Source organism: Hemicordylus capensis, chromosome 5, assembly GCF_027244095.1.
Source record: "Hemicordylus capensis ecotype Gifberg chromosome 5, rHemCap1.1.pri, whole genome shotgun sequence".
NCBI lineage: Eukaryota > Metazoa > Chordata > Lepidosauria > Squamata > Cordylidae > Hemicordylus > Hemicordylus capensis.
In genome coordinates, this window is record NC_069661.1 from 217,083,112 (window position 1) to 217,110,450 (window position 27,339).

Genomic DNA, 27,339 nt, shown 5'->3' on the forward strand with positions numbered 1-27,339 from the left:
TCTGGCCCTGCCCCATACCACCACTCTTGAAAGGAACTATGGCCCTATGTTTAAAAAAGAAAGAAAGAATGAAGGCATGTAGATGTAGCTAGAGGAGTGTATCTGTTGAGCATGTGATATGTCTGTATGGGTCAATGGAGGAAATGGGGTTGTGGCCATGTTGGGATGGGAGGGCTCCAGGGTTTGTCATGTGAGAAGGTAGTTTAGTCAATGCCACAAGCCTCTTCAGTCTTTTGATATTTGATTTGGAGCTTGACCTGTTCATGTTAACCTTGGCACTGCCTGCTCTTCCCTTATCAACACTGATAAATTCATCTGCAGCCTCTTTTCTTGCTGCTTTCCTGCTGAAGATTTCTACATGAAAGGAATGCTTTTTACTGAAAACGGGCTTACATAAAAAATATTTTTATTTTTACTTTGGGGCAATGATTGGTGCATGTGGAGACAGTTCTTTTAAAACCTTTTCTTTTGCCTGAAGAATGTGAACTTCTGCATTTTGCGTTTGGATTCTAACACTGGAAATCTGACTCCAAAAATCTAACTTTCTCCATAGCTGGATGGGATCCTTCCATTGTTTTTAGTGGGTATCAAGCTGCAGAACATACTTTTTCCTACTCACACAACTTGTTCTTACCACATTTTTGTCTCGCCAACATCCTGAATATTAGAAGGATGGCACATCACTTGCCTTCTCTGCTCCAAAGGAAATTTAAAGTTATTGTTTTCTTTTTCCTCCTTTTGGCTGTCCTGATCCACATAGTGTTGGACCTAGCAATCCCTGTGGGGCATAATTCCTGTGTCTACACCCCAAAAGTAACAGATTTCATGGGTGTCCTACCTTCCAGTCCCATCTCGTCAGTCCAGAATAAGTTGAACCTGAGGATTCTTCAGGACTTCAGTGGTAGCAACAGCTCCTTGGAGAAAGGACTTCGGTCTCTGGAAGGTGGATCACATACTGGTGGCGGGAGTGATGGGGTTCTTCAAAGCCACAATGTCAAGGAACAATCAGAAGCAAAAACAGGGGGGACAGGCAAGTCTAAGCTGGCTGCCCTTTTTGATCATCCTCTCTATAAGATTCCAACCCCAAAGATTACAAAGAAAGACAAGCTGTTTATTAAGAAACCCAAGGTGAAGCTCTACGTGAAAAGTAGTGGAAGTGATGAATGGTGAGAGATTCTCTCTTTCTTTCAGGAACTTAGGGACAGCTGCATGGTCCATTCAGTTTGGCATTCATCTGCTTCAGAGCTGGCCTTATGTATGTTCATAACCAAGTCCAGGGACAGCTTGTGACCTTTTGCTGCCTGAAGTTGAGCACTATATTTTCCTTCCTTCCTTCCTCTGTTAACAGCACACCCCAAGTTCATGTGGTGAACCAATTGTTTATATAATGGTTCTTTTATCCCTTTATCTCATTATGCCACCGTGAGTGCAACTCTGAGATGAAATGAAAATATGGTACAGTACTGTCTGCAACTTCTGTTTCATTCTAATTTGCCCTTGAGGGCAGGACCGGCTACGGGGTGGGCACCTATCTGAAGGGAGTGCCAAGCAGAGCTTGGTGGCTTGCTATTTGAATAGACTGCCCGTAGTGAAGCTGCTGAACAGGCTTGCAAGACTTCAGTGAGATCCCAGGACTGGAGCAGTGGTGCAACACTGGCAGCAGACCAGAAAATTATTGAGAAGCAGCTCTAGGCCTTTTTCATGGGCATTGCTCGAAAACAGTACAGCTTGTTCCACTGCTAGGTTCTGCAATCCTGCACAAGTGACACAACTTGGCAACACGGCTAAACCTTGGGAAAGGGGATGCCAAAGGCACTCCTTGTCCAGGCCACTATTTATCCTACGGCTGGCTCTGACTAAAGGTAAATGTGGATTGCAGAACAATTGCCTCTTTCCTCATTCCCAGGGCTCACTCATCCTTCCCCTCTTCTCCACTCTCTGCAGTGCCTTCCTTTGTTGCTCCCAGTGGCCACTGGTTTTCTAGTTCAAGCTGCCATGTTTGCTTACAGCAGGGGTTCCGAATCTCTTTTAACAAGTGTATCCCTTCTGTCACAAACCTTCAGCTTAGGTACCCCATCGGGACTTGTGTGTGTGTGTTTGTGTGTGCACGTGCATGTGAGCGCCAGTGTTCCCTGTTACAACGATCCCCAGCTTCCGTTGACTACAACTCCCATAATGCCCAGCATTCCCCATGGCAGCTGGGGAATGCTGGGAGTTGTAGTCAACAACATCTGGGAATCCCTGTTACAAGGAATACTGCTGCATACCCGCAAACATGCACCCACACAAATTTAAATGTTACCGTTATGAAACAGGCTGCTCCAGCCACGGGCTCTCATCCACACTAAGTTACTCAGAAGCAGTCTTACTGCGATTACTGGTACTTGTCTGATTAACTTCAATAGGAATACTCAGCTAATTTTCTGAAGCCTGTCAGTCAGGCCGAGGAGAGGGATACACATGTAGCCAGTCCAAGGCAGGAGGGCTTCAAGTACCACCAGGGAGCCCTTCAAGTACCCCTAGTACTTGGAAAAACCCTGCTAACTTGGCAAAGAGGCACCTTTTAATGTGGTGATTCTCTTTATTTAGCAGGGGGAGAGTAACTGGCCCTATCCACCCCCAGCACAGTACCTCCAGTGACAGTTGCTGATGTCTATCGTGTTTCTTTTTAGAATGTGAGCCTTTTGGGGACAGGGACCCATCTTATTTATTTGTTATTTCTCTGTGTAAACCGCCCTGAGCCATTTTTGGAAGGGCAGTATAGAAATCGAATGAATGAATGAATGAATGATAGTACTCATACCTCCTGTTGGTGGAAACCCCTGACTTATTCCATTTATTAGTGACATTCCCTGCTATAGACAGTATGCTTAAGTAAAGTTGTGCCTTGAGTCAGTGTCGACTCAGGGCCATGTGGTTGTCTTTGGCAGAATACAGGAGGGGTTTACCATTGCCTCCTCCTGCACAGTGTGAGATGATGCCTTTCAGCACCTTCCTATATCGCGGCTGCCCAATATAGGTACCAGCAGGGATTCAAACCAGCAACCTCTTGTTCGCTAGGCAAGTCATTTCCCCGCTGTGCCATTAGGTGGCTCCAGAAAGTATGCCAAGTGGTGTATAAATGTTTCTTAGCAAAATTGCATTATGCAGCATAAAAAAGAATGATTTCTCTCCATACATTGCCCCCCCCCACCCCAAAAAACCCCCCAGCATGCTAATAAATGTGGTTGTACCTCTGGAATTAATGAGTATATAAAATATTTGGAAATGTGGCCAGGACTTGAAGCCCCAATGGAAGTAGGTACATAGGGAAAGTGTGCAGGTACCCTGTATTCCTAGCCCCGTGTGAGAGAGTGAGGCTGGTCTACCTGACAATTTGAGTGCCACTGAGATTGCTAACCGACTGTGATCGAAAATATATGTGTATAACAGCACTAAGTACCATTGTTATTGTGTGTGGCGGCGGGGTCTGCAGGTCCAGCAGTAAGGCTGATCTCTTTACACCATACCATACCAACCCTGCGTGGCTCCAGTTTCACACTGGCATCAATCGCTATGAACTGTATTCCCGCCATGACCCCACCCGTCATGTCTTGATGGAGGATTTGGCCACACAGGAGATTATCAGCTCAGGTATCAAGTCCCACATTTTGATCCCCCCACACACTCCTCTGTTCTTTCTTTCCACTACCTCCCCCCAACAGAGGTGCTTTCCCCCCTGGACTTTGGGGCTGAAGTCCAGGGCCTCTACATACCCCGGGGCCCCCATATCCTCTTTAGTCTGTCCTGGGTGGTGTGATTGCCGGGTGTGACCTGTGTCGGCTACTTTAGAGACAGAGAGGGGAGAGGAAGAAAAAAATAGGTGGGATGGGAAGATGATGTTTGTTGAAATGTTTCTGCTAATGCATATCTGCATAAATCTACCTGTTTTATATTCTTAACTTCTTGTGAGTTCAGTTCAGTTGCTGTTTGTGCCCTCAAGAACCCACGTGTTAAAAATACTGCATGTGTCAGTGTGTGTGTGTGTGTGTTTGTGTGTGTGTGTGTGTGTAGGGGGATGATGCTGAACTTACAGCAGGGTGGGGGGGGCCTCCAAGGGCCTTTAGGTCCAGTCTCCAAAATTGCCTAGATGCACTTCTGCCCCCCCCCAACCTCTGTCCTTCCCGTCGAGCTTCATGTTTCCTCCCTCCCTCTAGGTTTGGCACCTAGCCAGTTAAACCATCCGGATGGGGAGAGGTGAGGGGAGTGTGCTTCTGGGAGATGGTCCTAGTTCTGCCTCAGTGCCAACCAGTGCTTTTATTAATTTTTATGAGAATGCAAATTAGGACATCCATGCTTCTTCCTCTTCCTCCTAGCTGGGAGAGGTAGCAACTCAGCTCATGCCGCCTCATGACTCCTGATTCCTGTTGTGTCATTTCAGTCCAGAAGACCGGAGGGACCCAACTGAAACTGATCATGACCTTTCCCAATCATGGGCAGGCCCTCTTCAAACCCATGAAGTGAGTAAAGCCAGCACATTTAATAAACTTGTGCCAGTGTCCTGAATCCAAGCTCCTTTCCATACGCTGCATTAGCAGTTGAGTGACTCCACCTGGGAAACAGAATGCTAACTTTACCCTCTGCAAATGCCCTCATTAGTACTCGGTAGGGGTGGCGTGGCTCCTCCATGGTGCAGGGTGAGGTGGTTGCCTTGGGTGTGGGTATGAGGAGGGGTGCAGGGTGTGGAAAGCACCAGCCTCCTGCCCCCACGGGCTCTATCCCATGGGCTTCCCTGCCACCTGCTGCCACTGCCCTTCCTGACCCCACTGGGGCCTGCTGTTAATTTCCCTTTTTTTCTCCCCACTGGGGTGCTCGTCCTTTTTCCCTTTCCTTCCTCTTTCCCTTTCCCACTGACACGAGCTAGGAATGCCCCTACCACCATTGTCTGGCTTGGTGGCATTGTCTGAGAGTGCTCATGTGCTACCGCTGCTGCCTTGGCAGCCTGGTTTGAGAATGCTGAGTATCCACCTGCAGATGAGAAGGTGGAGTGCCATATGGTCTTTCGCTTCAGGCAGCAAAATGTCTTGGACTGCCCTATCCCTGGTAGCCAAAAAGTCTTTATGTATCAAGGGTCTCCATCATCCCCACCTTCACCACGGGCAAAAAGCAAGTCCTTTTTTAGCTTGTGTCTGCACAGAGGCCTGTGTAGTAACAATATTGGATGTTCCTGGATGGTAACCACATCACTGAAAAATAATCTACCATCTTGGCTTGTCCTCCACTGTGCCATACTAATTGCTGCTAGATGAAATCAGTGTTTTTTTAAGAACTGCTCAGGTTCTTTGGGTCCACAGCCAAGCCCCCTCCCACCCCCCAATTACAAGATAGTAGCCATTCCACTATAACATAGTTTAGCAACTGATGGAGCCACTCCCATTCAATATGGTAAGAGAAAGATATTTCTCCATCTGCTATCCTGGTTCAAAGAGGAATGTTCTACCCCATCTGACTCCAATTCCTAAACTCTGTATAATATACACCATGAGTCTCTCTCCTACAGAAACAATACTTTTTGTATGTGTCAATAAAATCCCTGTTTGAGGGTCTTTCTGATCACTGAAAGATGGGATCCAAAAATCTAATCCCATCCTGCAGTGATGGGGACAGAACTAGAACTGTTCCACTGAAGGGGAGCAGGACAGAATGTCCATCTCGTTTCCACCAGTGCCTCCATCTTCATATGTGATCACCATAGAGTGATAAAGAGGGGGAGGGCATAGCTTGCTATAGTGAAAAGTAGACTTTCTTCTCTGGGGCTGTCTGTTCCTGTAAACCCATAGTGAGCAGTCTCAGAAAGGCTGCCATCTGACCAGAAAGAAACAGCCTGTCTTACTCCTATGCCTTTAATTGTGGTCTGATCTTTAGAAGCCAGCTGGGGAAGCATTTTAGGGCATGGAAATAAACATTAGGTACATAGGAAGCTGTCATATAAGTCAGACCATTGGTCTATCTAGCTCAGTATTGTCTACACGACTGGCACCGGCTTCTCCAAGGTTGCAGGTGAGTCTCTCTCAGCCCTATCTTGGAGATGCTGCCAGGGAGGGAACTTGGAACCTTCTGCTCTTCCCAGAGCGGCTCCATCCCCTGAGGAGCATATCTTACAGTGCTCACATGTGTTCTCCCATTCATATGCAACCAGGGCTGACCCTGCTTAGCTAGGGGGACAAGTCATGCTTGCTACCACAAGACCAGTTCTCCTCTCTAGACCAGTTCTCCTCTTGAGCTACAGCAGGAGCATTGCTTAGGTACTTATGCTTAGGTACTTAAGACCCACACCTTAAGTAGGGAAATAAATGTTTGACTAACAAGCAGAAGGTTGCCAGTTCGAATCTCCGCTGGTACTATATTGGTCAGCAGTGATATAGGAAGATGCTGAAAGGCATCATCTCATAGTGCATGGGAGGAGGCAATGGTAAACCCCTCCTGTAGTCTACCAAAGACAACCACGGGCCTCTGTGGGCGCCAGGAGTCGAATTTGACTTGATGGCACACTTTACCTTCACCTTACTTAGAAGACCTGGGGCCCACCCCCACCCCCACCTTTTTATATGTATCTCTGTGCCTCTTCCATGCCACCACCCTCATGTTGTTTTTCTTTTGGGCTTTGCATTAGGGCTTTGCATGTCGTGTTTTTACATGCAAATTGATGGCTCTGGAAAGCACTTTGAAATTCAGATACTTGGCTGCTAAACAGCTATAAAGTGTTTTAAAGTTAGTGGAACAGCTGCTAAACTGCTGTGGGGCAGCTGGCTTGCACACTGCGGCTGTTCCTCCAGCCCACCCAAGCACTACACCACCAGTAGCAACATGCCAGAGATCTGGGGCACCCAGCAAACCGTTGGGGGGCTTTTGACCCAGGGACTCAGGGCTAAAACCGCCCATAATCTACAGCATTTAGCAGGTGATAAAACATTAGGCATAGCTATAGAGCTGTTCCAAAAGATTGCAATTCTGAGTCTTACAGTAATGGAGAGGTCTGGAAAAACAATTAAAATTCCTCATAGTCAGCCAGCACCAATTTTAGTTAAAGCATTGGAAAAAATGTTTCAAATGCTTTGTATATCAAATAACTGAGCAAGCGGACTGCTAGCTCTAACATGGCACTAGCAGCCTTCTTCTGTACTTCTGTCTCCCAGCGATATGGGGTCTTGCAGTCTTGGGACTGGGTGAGATGCAGGTACAGTTTCTCACTGGTGGTGCTCTCGACTGACATGCCTAGAGCAGTTAATGCGAAATGTTTGCATCGACCATTTAACAGGGATTCCATAAACTACTGTGAATGTTTTACACGTTAGCTGAAGCCCATTTTAACACTGATCTTACATGAGATACATGCAGATACTATTGTGGTAAGGGCAGTTACCATTACTGCCTTAGATTGGTTAAGACCCTGCAGTAAATGGCGAACGCAGTCATCCATGTTGCTGTTTGTTTCCGACGGAGAGGTGCGCCCTCTGGTGGTGTAAGATTTGAGCCTTGTACTGTTTGTTTCCTGATTCCCTCCATTTAAAAACAAACGTGGTTGGAATCTTGAAAACTGAGAACTGGTTTGCATGTTTAGGACACAGATTTCAGTGTGTAGAGGAGAAGTGGTGTGCCAAGTTCAGGGGTGCCTCTGAGTAGTGGCTTTGTGGGGGCGGTTCGGGTGGCAGGGAGAAAGAAGAGCAGTCAGAAGGGTGGAAAAGGGGGATCCTCCAGCAGTGTAGGATTTTTTGGCCAGGGAGCAGACAGGGCAACTTACGGCCACAAACATAGCCGTTGCCAGGGGGTGCGACTCTAGGGGAATGCTGTGCCGGCCTGGTGTCCTCCAACACTTGGGGCAGTGGGCATGGCACAGCTAGCCATGAGTGCCACTCAAAATAATGTTGCATGCCATTTCTGGCAAATGTGCCATAGATTGGCAACCCCCACCCGAACACCAGATTTGCAAGAGGCTTGGGCTTGAATCCAGAACATCTCTGCTAACTTCTCTGATAACCTGGTTGCACTTTTATTCTCCTTAGGCAAACCCGAGACCAGGAGACTTCTGCAGATTTCTTTTACTTCTCTGACTTTGAAAGACACAATGCAGAAATAGCAGCCTTTCATCTGGACAGGTGAGTGCAGCCCAGCCCAGCCCTCTCCCTCAAAGACACCAGCCCACTCAAAGCACACCCCTAATACTTGAAGGATGCAGCAGTCTGTACGAGAAGCATCCATAGCTAATTTTGATATAAAAGGAAGAAAAGGGGCGGGGGTGATGGAAGGAAATATTTATTTATATTTTAAAAAATACTTATATCTTGCCCCTTCATCACACTATCAGCTGTGGTAGCGCAGTGGGGAAGCAGCTTGCCTAGAGAGCAAGAGGCTGTTAGTTCAAATTCCCGCCAGTGTGCTTCCCAGACTGTGCCTTGTAAATATATATTTGTAGTCACCTGTATTGGGCAGCGGTGATATAGGAAGGTGCTGGAGGCAGATGCTCACTTCAGTGACAACAACAAAGGCATCATCTCATACTGCACGGGAGGAAGGCAATGGTAAACCCCTCCTGTATTCTACCAAGAAAACCACATGGCTCTGTGGTCACCAGGAGTCAACACCGACTCTACAGCACAATCTTTCCTTTTTCATCACACTGCTTCATTTATTTTTCAATCAATGAACAGCCATGTCATTTATTGTACACGGCTTACAGTAAAACTATAAAACAAAGTATTTACAATAGAACAATAAAAGATAATAAAACACATTAAAAACATATTACAGCAATAGATGAATAAATAGATCTTTATTATGGTACTTGACCAGATTCAATAAACAGCAATTACGGGTCATAACAGCCTACAGTCAGTACAATCAATCTAACACATTAACCCTATTTAGATAAGGAAAGTTTACCTAGTAAGGTGAACATCATTACCTAACTGACTGAGGGAGTCATAACCATTACTTGGTGAATTTTATATGCAATAGTGCAAAATTTGGCAACACAAGAAGTAACACATACATTTTTATCCGCAAAAATATGTTTTTCATAAAATTCCATAGATCTTCCCAGCAAACCTGATAAAAGGAGTAAAATCAATTTACTGCATAGAATGAAATAAAATTTGCACCATATTTTCTACTTCCCCTGAATCACAGGGGCACCTGTGCAAATAATAAGGTTTCTTTTTAAAATATCTGCCCTCCACCCATGCCGATGGAAAAACATTGCCATGAGCCAATGTAAAAGCTCTCAGATGTGTTGAGGACATCACATTATAAAGATAACGTGCTGGGGATTGAGGAGGGGTAACCCACCAGTTCTTAGAACGGTTGGGAAGTTTACTTCTCTCCTGCATTTCAACATCCAGGATGCTGCTCCATTATTCTAATGGCCTGTTCATAGCCCTAAGTAATTAAGAATTCAGAGGAGAGTCCAAACGTGAGAAGTTTTCTCTTCAGTTTTAATAACCACTTTGAGTGGGACTGGTCCTCTAAAACCTGGGGGGCGGGGGCAACCGACTTGGGCAGTATTTAAATACTGCCATCCACGCTCGGGTCTCCACCTTGTTCACCCCAGCCTCCAACCTAAGGGCAGAATGAAATACACCTTTTGACACCTGGACGCTTTCCAGACTAGCTGCTCATCAGCAGCAAAATGCCTCCGTTCGGGCAAGTCACATTCAAACCGTAAACAGCAGGGGGAGCAGTCTTGCAGCAACTAACAACCCGGAAAAGGAGCAGCTTTTTCACACCAGATATACAACGTCCTAGCTCTGTTTCACAGCGATTAAATTCGAAACAAGGCATTGGATATGTGAATGGCATCCTGCAGTCCGCATAGGGACTGTGGTGTCATGATGCAGTGTGGAAGCACATTTTCGAGATACGTCCTGACCCCATTGTAGGGTCTAGTCTGGAAAACGCCCTGGAGGTAAAGATAAAGTTGTGTCCTCAAGTTGGTGTCAGATTATTATTATTATTATTAATTTTATATCCCTCTCTTCCTCCAAGGAGCCCAGAGTGGTGTACTACATACTTAAGTTTCTCCTCACAACACCCCTGTGAAGTAGGTTAGGCCAAGAGAGAAGTGACTGGCCCAGAGTCACCCAGCAAGTCTCATGGCTGACCACAAAGCCATGTGGCTTTCTTTGGTAGAATACAGGAGGGGTATACCACTGCCTCCTCCCACGCAGTGTGAGATGATGGAGGACCGCTCTTCAAAATTTATTTTGAATAGCTTCTAACAAAGCAAAGTTAGTATAAAGTCCCAATTGAGCTCCAAAAAGCAGCTGAGCCATTGATTTAGTTTGAAACAGCTTAATGGCTACCAGCACAAAATGCGCACACACACCCCACCCCCAGACTGGTAAAAATCTCAGAATCACAGCAGTACTTCATTGCACAGTTTGCCCTATATAGTCCAAATGTACATTTCTTACCCCGCCTCCGGAAGCCTGAAACACCCCCCCGCCAAGACTTAAAGCACTTAACCTGTTCAATTGTATTGCCATTAATTTTCCAATTGTATAATTTGGGAGCTGGGTCTCACAATCAGTGAGACCCGGTTTGTGAAACTAAGCGGGGAGAGCAGACTAAGCCCACTCTCCCTGCAGACGATCAGGGCGGGAGCCCTGGGCAGCTGGATCAGCCACCCACACAATTGCCAGCTCCGTGACGGAGCCGGCAGAGGCTGGGGAGTTTGGGGGCTGCGCGGCCCCTGGAAGCTCCAGTATGCCCTGTGCGAGCACGCAGGGCCTACTGGAGAGATCCCGGAGCCAGGAGGCGGCTTTTCGCCTCCCCTCCGGGGGTCTACTCATGAGTAGCCACAGGTGACCCGCTTTGACTCAACCAGGTTCAGTTGCGAGCCTGGTGAGTCTCACAATCAGTGGAAAGCAGGCTAAGCACCCTTAGCCCACTTTCCACTGATCGTCAGAATAGCTCCTGGGTCTCTTAGCAAACACCATTACTTTGGTTTTCTGATAATTTAACAGTCTTCTGAGCAAAACTGGGTAAGCGCTTTCAGTGTTCTCTTAAGACCAATAAGTGATAAAGATAAAATAACTGTGTTGTCTCATTACAGAAATAAATGCAATAAGACACAGTAGAAGTGTTGTTCTGTACAAATGGTTTGTACTGTATTTTCTATTATCATTTGTTTTGTATTATTCTGTTCTAATTTGATGTTTTTATTGTGTTATGAGCCACCCAAAGAACAATTTGTTATGTGGCGGCTAACAAATAAAGATAATGATGATGATTCAGCAACATAAAATAGCTAATAGAGATTATAAAAAAAGATAAAAAGCAATCTGGACTAAAACTGATTCAAACCAGAAACTATTATAGGCAGTTTTTAAAAGCTTCTTTAAAAAGGTGAATTTTTAAGTTCTTTTTAAAAATTCATCAAAAAGGAAAACCAGTAATTGAACATACAAGGGCACCATGCGGAAGAGAAGTTGACTAATTAAGGGGCATTTCATCACTAATCCCCCTCAGCTGCACTAAAGAGAAAGCAATAAAACAGGCCAGACCTGCAGATAAGAAGTTTTTAATTAACGTTGGAAAGGACCTCTGTTGAATAGAACTTACTTTTTGAGTATGCACTATAGAAGAAGGATACTGCCCATGGGGCAGGGCACTGCTGGAAAACATACCTCTATATGCTTATTTTATATATTTTTAAAAATGTTTAAATTGTTTTAATGGGCTGTGTTTTATTGTAGAAAGCACCTCAAAATTTGAATGTTGGCAGAATATAATATAAATAAATAAATTAAACACCAGTTTCAGGAAATAGAGAGGTGAGTTGGTCTTGTGGTAGTAAGCATGACTTGTCCCCTTAGCTAAGCAGGGTCTGCCCTGGTTGCATTTGAATGGGGCACTTGATACGTGAGCACTGTAAGATATTCCCCTCAGGGGATGCAGCTGCTCTGGGAAATGCATCTAGGTTCCAAGTTCCCTCTCTCACAACTCCAAGATAGGGCTGAGAGAGATTCCTGCCTCCAACCTTGGAGAAGCTGCTGCCAGTCTGTTTAAACAATACTGAACTAGATAGACTAATGGTCTGACTCAGTATATGGCAGCTTCCTATGTTCCTAAATGTAGATCCATGTTTTGTGAGTTCATTTGCAAATTGTGTCAGTGATGGTCTTTCTTCAAAAGGGATTTTGCCAACTGAAGCTCTGAATTTAAGTTTTCTAGCTTCATACAGTTGCCTGAATTGTGTATAATATTTCACATAGTGGATTCAAATTTTCTTCATTCCCATCGTGGAGCAAATGCTTGCAAGCAGCTACTATAATAGTATTGGCTCTCTTCTTAAATCTATTTTCCAGTTCATAAACACAATGGTCAATAACACTGTTCTAAAGCCTTCTGAACTCTAGTTTATCTTCACTCCTTCCTTCAAAATTAACACCCCGCACCATCAACAGTGCTGTCAGAAAAAAGTTCTGGGAGTTTACAAAGATCTGTTGATGGTTCTTAATGGTCAGCAGATTCAAGTGCATTCTTAGCTACTGCAAAAGTGTTGCTGAAAACAGTATCTTCTCACATTTTTTGTAACTGCCTCCAATGCAGTCAATAAGTTTCAATGTTGCCTCGATATCCAGGTTCTTCTGCTGTAGCCAATGATGTGACGAGTTTAAGGTATCCCAGTACTTTCAGAATAATTTCAATTAGAAAGGGAAAAAGAAAGATTACTGATCTGAATGAGCAATCCACTAACTTCATTTTTCAGACGACCAAATTTTTCACAAGGGGGAGATGCACTAATACATCGGAGTGTGGAAATAATTAATTCTTAAATTAATTAATTCTTTGTCTGACTCTGTAACCATAATCCAAGTGTCCATTCCATCTTTGAACCAACAGGCGTTTTTAAAAAAATGCCTTCATAAAGCTGAGCAACATACACCCCTCTTAAAAAATACATACAATGTTCACGTAAATCAAAATATCCCTTCACCTCAGATATAGCCTCAATTGCATGTACTAATACCAAATGGAACTGGTGATGAAAACAATGAAGAAATAAACTATTTCAGTCAAGTTCTTTAGAGATCAAAGCTTGAACATCACCAGATATGCCTTTCATGACAGATGTGCCATCATACAATTGAGCAATTAGCTTGTCAAAATGCAACTGTAAGCTGGTCAGTGTTGACAAAATTTCAGATGCTGTACGTGGAGCATTTTGTTAATGAAGCTTTAAAATAACAACACATCTTTCTGTTGGCTTCATGTTTACAAGATATTGGAGAGCAATTGCTAAATCTTCAATGCTTGTCCCTACTCCCATCCGCCAACAATTCAACACAAATAATCTGCTCCATAATCTTTTCTACAACTGTTTTAGCCATGATTTGATTATTTCATTTTGGATTTCAAGGATTTAGCATTGGATTTAGCATTTGCAGGAACTGTTGTCACAATTCCTTACATTTATTTTTTAACCTTTTTTCATAGAACATTCAAACTGTAAAAAGAGCCCACTGGCATCTACTCTTAATTGTTCACATCCAGAATTATCTATGAAAGAGGATTGACAATTAAAAATTGAATTACTTCAACAGCCTTTTATCCAAGTCTAAAAGCATGGTTGTGGGCTTAGCTGTTCTTTCTCAGTCAGGACAGAGCACTTGGCATGCCCTCCAGAGCAATCTGAACACAAAGTCCAACCCACACCAGAAATACATTGTCTCACACCTGCCACCAGGAGGAAGTAAAGGATTCAAACGTTATTCAATTAATCAGTGATCGTAAACGATAGGGGAGATCATCTTAGGCAGATTTATCCAGAGGAGGTCAGGTCTAGTTACAGCTTACTAGGGATGCCAGAGAAAAATGGCGGCGGGGCAGGGGGTGCCCCCCACTTTGGCCACAGGCCTGTTCTTTTTTTGTACCAGGCCTAGCCACTCCAAGGCTAGCCCCTTGCTAGGGCTGATGTTGCACATGCCTACTCAGATTGCCCATAGTTTATGGTAGCTTATTAGGCTGCGCTGGACTGTAGCCTTCATATTTGAAGCTGAAACACATGTTTTGCATTCAGAGAAGGTTTCAAATTCAGCCCCTGGAAACTCCAGGTGGGACTTGGAAAGACCCTGTCTGAAACCCTGGACAGCCTTGTATTGTTTATTTTATTATAAGAGGAACTAACATTTCTATCAACTTCTGAACTTCTATTCACGTTAACTAGTGACTGCCATATAGCTACAGTTCACTCCAGAGCAACTTCATCAAACTGAGTTATATGGGCTCAAACTGGTCTTGATTCACATATATTACTCCTTCCTTCAACTGTGTGTCTTAAAGGGACATACATGTTAACTAATTCAACACATATATTATAAAGCTCTGTCAGTGTTGCTAATACGGCCTAGACAGAGCAATAGTCTGACTCAGGATAAGGCAGTTTCTGCTGTCCTCAGATTGTGAGTGTCCTGGCTCAAGCCCCAGGGGCCTCAGAGCTCCTGACGTAGCATCTTATATCAAATAGTAGCCAATACAAGTATCGGGCAAAACCAAAAAGACTGCATTATCCTGTATGCCAGAGGATAATAAAAGCCTTTTTATATGGTTTCCTTTCTGTATCCCAGATTATCTATTCAGCTCTGATCAGAATTTGTTTTAGTTTCCTTTTGCTCTTCTTTTCTGGGGAGGATCCTGGATTTCCGAAGAATTCCCCCCGTTTCTGGCCGTTTGGTGAATATAACCAAGGAAATTCGTGACATCACAACTGACAAGAAACTGTTCAGGACTTTCTTCATCTCTCCAGGTGAGCTTTTTCTTCCCATTTGTCCATTCTTCACAAAATGAACTTGTTTGGACCATGGTGGGAACAGGCCCACCAGGCCTGTGCTGGTCTCTTTGAATTCAAAGAGGGAACTGTACAGAATGGTCATGTAAGCTATGCCACCATAGGAACATGTGTCACTGATATCCATAAGACAGGTGTTGGTGTTGGGTGGGTTGTTCGTGTTGTGCCAACACTGGTGGGTTGTTAGGGTTGCTTTCCCCTCATCTATGCTTCCCTCCCTTTTTTTCTGGTTCACCCCAGCTGGCAACATCTGCTTCTTCGGTGTGTGCTCTTACTATTGTTCCACCGAGCATGCTTTGTGTGGCAAACCTGACCAGCTCGAAGGCTCCATGGCGGCCCTCCTTCCTGACAGGGAACTGGCTGAACGTCGCCAATGGAGAAGTCCTTGGAGGCGTTCTTACTCCAAATACAAGAAAGCTGAGTGAGTATGCTGGGAGAGGGAAGAAGGGGAGGATCAGTATTGCTAAAAAAAGAATAAAGGGTTAAAGAAAGTTCTGGACAGAGCGGGTCGAGGAAGAAGGCTGGATAGAGTAAGAAGGTGATGCAGAGAGTTACTCTATTCTTCTCTTATTATTATTATTATACTGCTTTTCTAAAAAGGTTCTTAAAGGCTGTTTACATAGAAAAAGAATAAGAAGGTGGATTCCTGTCCCCAAAGGTCTCACAATCTAAAGGAAACCGAAGGTAGACACCAGCAGCATTCACAGGAGTGTGAATGTTCTGGGGTTGAATAGGGCCAGTTGCTCTCCCCTGCTAAATATAAGGAGAATCGCCACTTTGAATTGTGTCCCTTTACCCAGTTAGCAAGGGTTTAGCCCTAGACACTGAAGAATCTGCATTTCCCCAGCCCTCTAATGGGGGTGTCACCATCTCATCTCTTCAGCACCCTTCTTTTCTTGCCTTTTCACCACCATTTCCAAGTTCACAGGGGTCCAAAAAAGCTTTGTATCCAAAAGCAGCATTGGTGTGGAGTGGTGCAGAAAGAACAATAAACACATTTTAAAAAGGTAATGGAACCAGCCAGCAGAAGACAGACTAATTTAAAATCATTTGAAAGCCATTAAAAGGCACACAAGAGCATGATGGACCTCCAGCTGAAAAGGCCCTTTCTCCAGTGGCCTAATCATGGAAAGGAGCTACTCCACAAATGTATACATTTTAATGACCCTATCTTCTAAGGTGGGAACTGGACCAAGATTACTGTGTTCATGTGCGACGGACACCACCCTACAACAGAGTTTCCCGCCTTCTCAACCTCGTTGACATGACTGTGCTCGACTTCCTCATGGGTGAGTGTCTGTTTCCTTTTTGAAATGTGCAACCAAACATAACGTGTGGAGTTCCAGGAAAAAATGTGCAGTTTCAAAAGAATATTTGTGCAGTTCAAAAATTCAAGTCATGGACAAGTTGTGTTAAGGTAGCTCATATAAAAAGTGACTGATAACAGTGTAAAAAGTAAAGTGAGTAGTCCAGGGTCCTCTAGAACCCCAGAGTCTGATATTGGAAGCATGCTCATTGCCATGAGGGAATATATGAAACAAAACTATAATAGAACCTGTTTAAGGATGCTCAGGCAAACTTATTATCGTTATCTATGTATCTATCAATGTTCATATCTTAAGAGATTTGCTGGAGGAAAGCATCTCTGAACGTCGGCAGAGTTGATTTCTTGTGCTGTTCACAAATCGCGATTGGAAGGGCAATTTGTAACACATCCCCTGCACCTTTAAAACTGAGGCCATGTGTGTACTGGTGTCATGCGGGGGCAGCTGGGTGAGTGTGCTGCTGGCGCGCCAAGATAGCTGGGAGGAGCACTGCCAATTCAGGACGTGGCAGCGAGCGGCAGGGGAGCAGGTATTTACCTGCTCTCCATTTTAAAGGTGCAGGAGATGGGTTATGAATTGCCCTTCGAATCGTGACTCATGCACATCCCTATTGATTTCTAATAAGCAGAATGCACAGGTGTGTTCTATCAGAGTACACGGCCCACATCAATTAGACTCACATACTTTTGCGCAGCTCCAAAATTTTCTTTTTTAAAAGCCCTGGTTTCCGAGCCTTCTGACTGGTACTCTCTCTGGACTAGCAGGAGAAAGGATAGTAGAGTACTACCCTTTCCTCTGCCAGTCCAGATCTTTTAGCTCAGCCTTTAGCCAAGATATTTTGGCTCAGTACTTTTTCTTCAATTGTACAGAGGAGGTCCAAATGAACTCTGCATGTGTATATCTGCCTGCCAGCCAGCTGCTTCAGAACAGGCCTGTCTGGCTGTATATTTTGCTAAAATACGTGTCCAGAACACATCTACTGATATGATTGTGTCAGGTGCGGAGGGAGACCAGTGGCGACCCGGGTACAGCTCGCTGCCGCGGCCCCCCCCTCCACACCCCGTATGTCACATCAGCATCTGACATCAGATAAGAACATATGCGGGTGTGTGTGTGTGTGATTTGCTTGCAAATGGGGCTGTGTGCCCCGTTTGCAAGTAAAATCCGGCCAGCCCCATGTTCGCAGCGCAGCCGGAGCAACTCTCCTTTCCAGGGAGATCCACTCCAGCCATGTTGCGAGCGCGGGGCTGGCTAGATTTTACTCGCAATCGGGGCTGTGCAACCCCATTTGCGAGCCATACCCGTCTGGTGATGGGGGCATGGCTAGGGTGTGAGATGCGGCCCCTGATCCCTGAAGTGCAGTGGCCTGTGTTATTCGGACCCTGGCTCTACCAATGGATTGTGTTATATTCCCATTATCTCTTGTTCTCACCTGTCTTTCGATGTGGCTTATTCTCTGATGTAACTCAGCCCATGGGAGGCTATATTTTTTTGCACTTTTCTCAGTCCATTTTCACACAATGGATGAAGCAGATTGTTGTCTTTGAAAACATGTCACAATAAATAAATTAAGGTCATTGCTGACACTGTTTTCTTTGTGTGCATTTTGAAAAGCTGTGAAGAAGCAAACAGAAAATGGCTAATTCTGAGAGCCAGTTCACAGACGTTAACCAGAGATGTGGAAAAACTGAAGCGCAAAGGAGTTGAGCTTGTGCTGAAGCATTCAAAGATTGGTTGTGCCATTCTCACACATGAGATCTGCAAGCTCAATTGATCGCCTGGGGCAGTAGCAATTGATACCTATAAAGTGTTTATGATTAATCAATGGGATTAATTCCATCTTCTTAAAACGTCATACTGCTTGTATAAAACCCTTTATACATGTTGAGTCCTAAAGCTGAAGTGGTGTAGTATCTGTCTTGGGACCAACTAAAATATCACGAAGGAAGAGCAGCTGGCACATTTTCAAGTTCTTCAGAAGTCAGCTTCAGGCTATGTTAAGAAAAACACAAATGCAGGGCAGGGGGCATTTTTACATGATGAGCCCCAAGGTCTGCAGTATGTTACCAGTCTTCTTAAGATGGAGCGCAGCAGAGTTTTTTGCACACCTAATTTGATTAGCCTCTTTTTAAGAGGGAAACACATTTCAATTTTGCACCAAACGCTATTGGGACAAAGAAACAAAAACTGGTTTCCCCCCAGTCCTGAACAGTTATTCAGTCATTCACACAAAAGTGTGTGTGTGTGTGTGTGTGTGTATAGACATCCGTAATGTCTGAATAAGGCTACAGCTTTCATAGATTTGTGGTGTGTGTGTGTAACACCATGTACAGGTGAAACTCGGAAAATTAGAATATCGTGCAAAAGTCCATTAATTTCAGTAATGCAAATTAAAAGGTGAAACTGATATATGAGACAGACGCATTACATGCAAAGCGAGATAAGTCAAGCCTTAATTTGTTATAATTGTGATGATCATGGCGTACAGCTCATGAAAATCCCAAATCCACAATCTCAGAAAATTAGAATATTACATGGAACCAAGAAGACAAGGATTGAAGAATAGAACAATATCGGACCTCTGAAAAGTATAAGCATGCATATGTATTCAGTACTTGGTTTGGGCCCCTTTTGCAGCAATTACTGTCTCAATGCAGCGTGGCATGGATGCTATCAGCCTGTGGCACTGATGAGGTATTATGGAAGACCAGGATGCTTCATTAGCGGCCTTCAGCAATTCTGCATTGTTTGGTCTCATGTCTCTCATCCTTCTCTTGGCAATGCCCCATAGATTGTCTATGGGGTCAGGTCAGGAGAGTTTGCTGGCCAATCAAGCACAGTACACTGTATACTACAGGCATTATAGTATTAGCCGTTTTATTTTCAATCACCTTCCTAATGATCCCTAGCATGGAATTGGCCTTTTTCACAGCTGCCGCACATTGAGTTGACACTTTCAACAAGCTGTCCACCACGACCCCAAGATCCCTCTCCTGGTCAGTCACCGACAGCTCAGATCCCATCAACGTATACTTGAAGTTGGGGTTTTTCGTCCCAGTGTGCATCACCTTACACTTGCCAACATTGAACCGTATTTGCCACTTTGTCGCAAAACATTATTTGATTAGGTCCACAAAAACTATTTGGCCTCTGTTTATGCACGCCCATATTCTTTATAGTCTGCTAAAAATTGTTGTTTTCCATACATGCTATTAACATGGCTGTCTATGCTTTCATCCCTTGCTCTTTCATAATTTTCTTGACTATGTCAGCAACTCATCATATACCTGTGAAATTTGCAATATTCTGTTCGTTGAGGGGGGGAGTGTCTGAAAAGAGTGATTTGTCCACCATTTGCTTTTGGGCCATGATTCAATTGCTTTAACCAGTTATATAAACACGATAGATTTCCTTCTCCTCATCCTTTTGTCATCAATGCCAATTATTTTGGTTGGCTAATTTTTTCCTTCCCTTGCCATTACTTCTGCTCTGCTTAATAGTTCATAATTACTTATGCTCCATCTAATAGCTTTCAGGTTGCCCCTGCTAATTGCAGTATGAATAGCAGGGCATCTTCAGTCTCATCTTTTTGGCTGAGGATAGTTTGATCATCCAAAGTTATTTATTTATTTTATTTAAATAACATTTTAATACCACCTATAACCATGTCTCAAGGTGGTTCACAACTAATTAAAACATGTATACATTTTAAAACCAGCAGTTAAAGCAGATAAACAAATTCTAAGTTTATCAGTTTTAGGTTCTTAGTTAGGAGGAGCGTGTTCATTGTCTGATCCTAAACAAGTGTGCCAGCATATCTGCCTTCAGTGCCATTATAACCTTCCTACAAGGCCAGCCTAATATCGTCTTTGAGATGTTGCACTAGCAGTGGTAGGTAGTTGGTGCACTCCACTGAAAGCACCCACACTTGCTGACTGTCTGTCTCCACATCAAGCCACTGAAGAATGTTTTCGCTTAATGGTTCTGTACCATGTAGCTATAGATTTTCCTTTTGTTATCAGTGGCAACACCAGCAAAAGATATTGGGTGGGGGGGGGGAGATACAGAAGGAGCAAAGTGCCCTTGGGGGTGGGAGCTTTGTTCCACACATTAGACTCCTGAAAGAAAAGTAACTGTGTATCTTGCATTAATGCTCCTATTCTGCATATATTTTCTCTGAAGTAAGTCCTTTTGCTTTTGGTGGTGTTAATTTTCAAGAAATCAGGTTTAGGATTGCAGTCATATTTTAATCTCCAATTCATAATTCAGTAATAGATCTGGCAACTGGGGGGAGGTAAACTACTTGTTTGGAGGGTGCTTCCTTCCCTGCCCCTCACTCTCTTTGGGGAGGAGAGATGGCCTTGTGGTGGTGAACATGAATTGTCCTCTTTTCTAAGCAGGACCTACCCTGGTTTGAATTTGGATGGGCAAGTACATGTGAGCACTGTCTGCTGTAAGATATAGGGCCATAGCTCAGTGGTAGAGCATCTGCATGTTTGCAAAAGGTGTCAGGTTCACTCCCTGGCATCTCCAGGTAGAACTTGGGGAGATTCCTATCTGCAGCCTTGGAGAGCCACTGCCAATCAGTATAGACGTAATTGAGCTAGCTGGACCAATGGTCTGACTCAGTATAAGATAGCTTCTATGACCCCATCTGTGTTTGCTGCTGCCTTTTTCTTGCTTATAAACTGAGTCAAATTAGGTACCCCCAACTTGACAATGTAGGCATGATATGTTCAGAAGATAACATAAGTATGCCTGTTGCTTCTGGAATTTCACACCATGAACTTCCCATTGTCTTGAAGGCCTTTCTTTGTCTCACTGCTTTTGTGGATGGCTCTTTTCCAAATACTATTTGGCCCCTTATGTTCCTTTATTTATTTATCATATTTATATATCACCTGTTATGTGTATCCCTAGGTGGTGTATATAATTTAAGACAAGTATAAACCAGGATAAAATGATTAAAACAATTTTACAAAGCAAAACGAGCACATTAAAATTAATTAACTAAAAGCCTGAGAAAACAGCTTTGTCTTGCGGGTCTTTTTAAAAGCAGCCAGAGATGGAGAAGCTTTTGTTTTGACAAGGGGGTGCATTCCAGAACCCTGGAGCAACTACAGAGAAGGCCCAGTCCTGAATAGCCACCAAACAAGATGGTGGCAACTGTCACCAGACTTCCCCAGATGATATTGATCTCAGTAGGCAGGAGGGTTCACGACGTCCCTGTGTTTAAAAGCTATAGCTTGTCTGATGTCTGAATTTCAGCTTTTATATTCTTTTAGCACTAACAGTAAACTGTAGCCAAGATTTTTCAAACTGATTGCTGAAACTCAGCCTGAAAAATCTTGAAGTGGCCTTCTTGCCAGAAAATGCTGAGTAGCTGCTGTGAAAATTGGGCCCTTTTGAAATTCTCTAAGCAAGGCAATCAAAGTAAGTAGTTGACTGGGACAACCTTGCCCTGTGCAGTTCCAGTGCAGTAGTACCCAAACGAAGAATACCTATCAACAGAATTCTGTCTGTGCTTACACTAAGAGCCAGTATGATGTAGTGGCTAGAATGTTGGACTAGGATTGGGAAGACACAGGTTCAGATCCCCACTCGGCCATGAAGCTCTTGCTGTGAGGATGAAATCGGTGTATAAAAATAATGTATGCTGCCCTGAGCTCCTTGAAGGAAGGGTGGGATATAAATGAAACACATTCATACATTCATTCATTCGATTTCTATACCGCGGTTTACATGGAGAAATAACAAACAAATGGGTTTCATCCCTCTCTGTCCTGATGGTCCAAGCAAGCTCTTGGACGTTAGGGATGTGCAGCGCTGCAGGTAAGGGAGCAGGGAGCGGGATCTCTTAAAAAGAAGAGAGCATGTCCTTACCTGCTCTCCACCACCACATGCAGCTTCTTGCTATGGCAGCCCTCGTCCCAACAACCCACACGTGGCACCGAACCAGTGCATGAACCTTGGTTCATACACATCCCTGTTGGACATGTGCATGGCCATTTATTTCAGCCCCATTCAATTTGTTAACCCATATTTTGGGTGGTGTGAGTGGATACACCAAAGCCAAACCTTTTTGTGTGATGGCCAGCTAACAGAGAGCCAATATTGGCAAATATTTCTTCCCCGTGGCCATCGTGCTTTGAAATAATTGTGAACATACATCTCATGACCATTGTCTATGCAAAAAGGACTTCTGTTGGGACAAAACTGAATAACAGCTGGCATTTTTATTTTCCAAGGGGAAGTCTGTTTTCAAATATATGTTTGTGTTGCCTTTGATGCAACAAGAGATCTGTTTGCACCTGAGCACAGCTTAACTTAAGTCTGCAAGACACCTTCCCCACTGCATTTTAAGACTACAATGTAGCCTATGTGACTACTTCCACCTACACCAACAACATTCTTTTCTCTTCCTCCACCATTTCCCTCTTTTTTTTCTTTTGGTTTTTGCTTAATACCTGATGAAGAGTTCTGATGAATCTGAAAGCTTGCTCACTTTTTTGTGATGTTTTAGTTGGTCCTAATAAAGTTGGTCCTTAATAATAAAATAATAAATTCCTCAGCTTCTTATTTTGCATATTGTCTGCATAGTTCTTGTTTGGTTTATGTATTTTGTTTTGGAATTTATAACTCATTACATGGTCCCACGGCATGGCATTCTCTAAAAGCTTCCTCTTTCCACTCTGTCTTTTGGCATCCTCACTCTTCTTCCATTCCTTCCTGTCCCCAGGAAATATGGATCGCCATCACTATGAGACCTTTCAAAAGTTTGGCAATGACACCTTTCTGCTCCACCTGGACAACGGCCGAGGGTGAGAATGCATTTTCCTGCATGTGCTGCAAGGGTCTATGGGAGGATATTCAGCTCTGATCTGGTATGATCCACATCTCTGAAGAAATGCTTAGGGCACTCCTGCTTAAGACAGTAATCATAGATGAGCTTCTGTTCCTGACTGAACAAGAAGGAACACACAGGGCAAGAATGGAGAGCAAGCAAGAATTGGATCCAGAACGGCCTTGTGACAAGTTCATACTGAACTGAACTCCATTTCAAGAGGCCTCTGCACTTAGCAGCAATGCTTTGAGCATGCCAGAAAGTATGGGATGAGTGTTGTTGATGCCAGAACTAAATGGCATCTCTCGCATAAGGAACAGAATTCACTTTAACACAATGACATTATCCAAGCCCTTCCTCTAAGCATCCATGCATATTTTGCCCCTTCCTTTCTTTGCGGCTTTCTGTAGTTCCTCTTTTCTCTCCTAGGGAATAATATTGCTTCTTGTCCACACACCCCTGGGATTTATGTAGCTAGAAATGTGCTGCAAATTGCAAAACGTGGCATTGTAATGCATGATATTTTCAGAATGTACATTTTAAAGGAGCAAGTCTCTGGTAGTTTGCTTTAAAAAAAAAAAAACACCTTGTAAAATGCATGAGTATTTTCTGCCAGTGATTCAATATGTTGCAGGGAGGATCATCATGTGGTCTGAGTCTCTTCCCTAGATTCCTCTCTATGTTGCCCTGTCCACTTTCCCTCCACCGTCCCTTTCTTATGCATTTGTGGAGTTTGGAAGGGTCGGGAGGGAACACAGAAGAACTAGAGAAAACATAGCCACCTGCTTCACACTTTTCTTAGCTTACAGCATGCTGATATCTACCAAAAGTATTAAATTCTACATGGAAAACCAATTTTGCAACAGGATAATTGTGTACAATATTATGCAAACATTTATCAGTTGCATAATTTATTCCATTTGCAAGATTTGGACTTGAAACTGCAAAATGTGCCTTTTCTTAAAAGGGGGGGAGCCTGCCCCACACCCACCCACTCTGTGTGTGTGTGTGTATTCATGAGCTTCTCCTGAAAAATAGACCCTGTATGTTTCTTTTGTTCTTTTCAGGTTTGGAAGGCACTCCCATGATGAAATGTCCATTCTGGCTCCTCTCCAGCAGTGCTGCATGTAAGGACTCTTCTTCCCCACTCCCCCAGCTTCTGCCCAATCGTTTCCTTGCTTTTTCTTGGAAGTGGAGGACATTGAGGAAAGTTGACTTCTTGGATCAAGATAGGTACACTCAGGGCCAAGTCTCTGCTGTGGCAAACGGTGACTTTTCTCACAGAAGGAAGAGATGCTCCCAGGATCCACCCAGGACCTCGGGAAATGAGACTCAGATCTGGGTCTGCTACTGTTCGTCTTGTTCAGTCTGCACGGCATGCTAACTTTTAGGGTGTGATGTGACAGCCAGTAGCTGAATAAGGCTTTAAGAGCTGTGGTCTGTGGGGGTGCTTGATTTGCAGCTCAGAACAGTTTCCTGGGCAAAGGCTCAGTTACAGGTTTTGCTTCAAATTCACACCGATTTAGTTTCTCATTTACAGATGAGAAACCCCACACCCCAAATCAAATTGTCTAGTGTCATGAGTGGTTTGGGGGTCCTTGGGGTATTTTTTGTCCTTTATCAATGTGTAAAATATATTGTTCAGCTTAGTTCTCTGCTCATGGCACATTGTTGCCATAGTGTCAGTTACTCTTGAGGGATAGGAAGTTGGACTTTGTGACCTTTTGCTCCCTCCCAGCCCATTAATTGCCTCTCTTCCCAACCATCTTCTAAAGCATGCGTCACCATCTCCCAGCTGACACACCAGGACAGAGCCCAATTGAGCATGCAGGCTCATTTCTGCAAGAGGCCAAGTGAAATGCACACGCTCTAGGTTAGGGGAATCCTACTCAGCTGCTTTCCTCCCCACCCTCTCCCTAAGCTGTAGGGAGAAACATGTTTGTGATTAAAACAGAGTTCCTATTTTATCTAGAGCACTCAAGCTAGTTTAAATTGGCCCAGATCAGTCATGAAAATTGAATATGTGGTTTTTCTAAAATATTTGTATTGTTTGTGGTGCTTTTATACTTTAAAAAAAAATTGCTCTGGGAGTCCTTTTTGGAACTGGAGAGAAGTATACCAAATATTCAAAGTAAATTACATTATATCTGCTGGCTGCTGCTCTAAGCTTAGCCACATAATTATTTGTCAGTAGACTATATAAGGCAGTTCACACAATCATTAACTGAGTATGATTAGTATCCTACCCGGTTTCGGGAGCTGTCCGTGTTCTCGTTTTCTGATCGTGTATGAGTAAACAGCAAGGTTGGATGTGCCGGCAGAGATCATCTGTTAAACGGCAACTGGGTAGGAAGGCTTTTCTTCCTCCTCTTCTCCTACAAATGTTTATATACCACTCTTCAACCAAAGTTCTCAAAGTGGTTTACATAGAAAAATAAGCAATACATAAATAAGATGGTCCCCTGTCCCCAAAGGGCTCACAATTTAAAAAGAAACATAAAGCAGACACCAGAAACAGCCACTAGAGGGATGCTATGCTGGGGTCAGATAGGGCCAATTGCTCTCCCCCTGCTAAATAGAAGAGAACCACCACTTTAAAAGGTGCCTCTTTGCTCAGTTAGCAGGGGTTACCTCATTAAAGAGCTGAGTACAGCTCCTGGGTAGGATGGAGCCCTCTTACCCAGCTGTCATACAACAGATGATCTCTACTGGCACCTGCAACCATTTTTACTCTCACACAGTCTGAAAATGGGAGTGCGCACAGCTCCTGAAACTGGGTAGGATGAATGATCATGTGAACTGCCTTTATGTTTTTCCTGGTATTCTGTAGCTGTTGGTTCCTCTACTCTCAACATTGCCCCCGATGTTGGTTCTGATGTCTCATACATGTTCTAAAAATACAGAACATCCTGTTTCTCAAGTGTTTTTATTCATACTTACTTGGTTAATCTCTTTTATGGTTGTAGAATAAGGAAGTCAACATTCTTGCGGTTGCAACTGCTTGCCACGGAGCCTTACCGCTTGAGTGATGTCATGAGGGAGTCATTGGCCACTGATCGCCTATCGCCAATTTTGGCGGAGCCTCACTTGCAGGCGCTGGACCGGCGGCTCCAAAAGGTGATCGCCATGATGGAAAACTGCATGGAGACACAAGGGCACAAAAAAGTACTGATAAATGATGAAAAAGAACAGCAGCGTGTGACCTTGGAACAGTTTGAGAAGAGAAGCGAAACAGCTTAAAGGGCCACACAGGACCAGGATTTTCGGTGCCCTGGGCAATGTTTGACTTTGGCGCCCCCCTGGCGGAGAATTGCGCAGCAAGTTCTGGCTTTAACTTGAGCAATGTAGGCTGCTCATTCACACTGGGTTGAATGACCAACCCATGTGGATGACCAGTGAATGACTAGCCTGCACTGGTGTGGGGATACAGAAAGAGGGGAAAGAGTTCAAGACCTCAGAGCCCATCCAGTGCCCACCCTTCCCCTCTTGCCACTGCCTCCTTCCCCTCAGCAGTGCAGGCTCTGCAGTCCTCAAGACCGAATTCAGGGAGAGGAAGCTTTTAATGGGCTGTGAGGAGCTTACTTCCGTGACCAACCAGGCCCAACTGAAGCCAAGCCCACCATCACGTGCACCACTTATGTCCTGTTTTGGGTTCAGACACGTAAGAAACCAGGATGGAGCTCCCTCCTGAGCAGCTGCATCAGTAACAGAGTGGTGGGAGACAGGGATGGGGTGGGGATAACATGCACGGAAGGGGGAGGAGGAGAAAAGCAAGCCGGAAACCAGCTAGGAGGCAGGTCCTGCCCAATAGACTTCCGCCCAGAGACCTGCAGTGCCCCCCAAGAACTGGTGCTCTAGGCAACTGCCTCAGTCTCCCATCATCTCCAGCCACAAAGCCTAATAGGCCGGGCCTGTTGGCCAACTGGTGGTAACTGGAGACGGACCTCTCCAGATGACCTCAACGAGCAATGGGGATCATACAGAAACTGGCTTTAATTTATTAAAGTTTATGCAGTTTGATTAATTGTCTTCCTTTTCATTTTTGTTTAATAACTTGCAGGGCTGCTTGGAGATTAGTGGACGAAAATAGGGGGTTTCACCTTCCACAGATGAGTAATTGCTGCTTTGGATACTCCAATTTATTACCAAAGCGCTTTCCAGATTAGACCCTGCAACGGGGTCACGGCGTATCTCTGAAGTGTGCTTCCACACTTCCTGTGTTGTGACCCTGCAGTCCCTACGCCGACAGCAGGGTGCCGTTCACATTTCTGAAGCCTTGTTTTGGATTTAATTGCTGCGATTTATTGATAAAACGCATGTCCGGCATTAAAAGGTTACTGTTT

General features: G+C 44.2%; 1 protein-coding gene across 2 annotated transcripts; it reads left to right on the forward strand.

Annotated features, from left to right (window-relative positions):
* Positions 1-260: 260 nt before the first annotated feature.
* Positions 261-27,339, forward strand: LOC128328451 (extracellular serine/threonine protein kinase FAM20C-like). 2 transcript variants are annotated; one of them, XM_053258461.1, is made up of 11 exons: positions 261-1,166; positions 3,476-3,633; positions 4,421-4,499; positions 8,043-8,135; positions 14,670-14,785; positions 15,068-15,248; positions 16,007-16,116; positions 22,892-22,973; positions 24,064-24,123; positions 25,963-26,113; positions 27,057-27,339. In XM_053258461.1, exons 1-11 carry the CDS (start codon positions 673-675, stop codon positions 27,084-27,086), a joined length of 1,554 nt encoding a protein of 517 aa, XP_053114436.1. In that variant the 5' UTR covers positions 261-672; the 3' UTR covers positions 27,087-27,339. The 2 variants fall into 2 exon arrangements, with proteins under 2 accessions (XP_053114436.1, XP_053114435.1); XM_053258460.1 differs by lacking the exon at positions 27,057-27,339 and having other exon boundaries at positions 25,963-27,016.

Coding starts and splice junctions, on each gene's coding strand:
- LOC128328451 (XM_053258460.1), top strand. CDS start 673: ATGGCACATCACTTGCCTTCTCTGCTCCAAAGGAAATTTAAAGTTATT. Junction 1,167..3,475: donor AGTAGTGGAAGTGATGAATG/GTGAGAGATTCT, acceptor CGGGGTCTGCAG/GTCCAGCAGTAAGGCTGATC. Junction 3,634..4,420: donor ACAGGAGATTATCAGCTCAG/GTATCAAGTCCC, acceptor GTGTCATTTCAG/TCCAGAAGACCGGAGGGACC.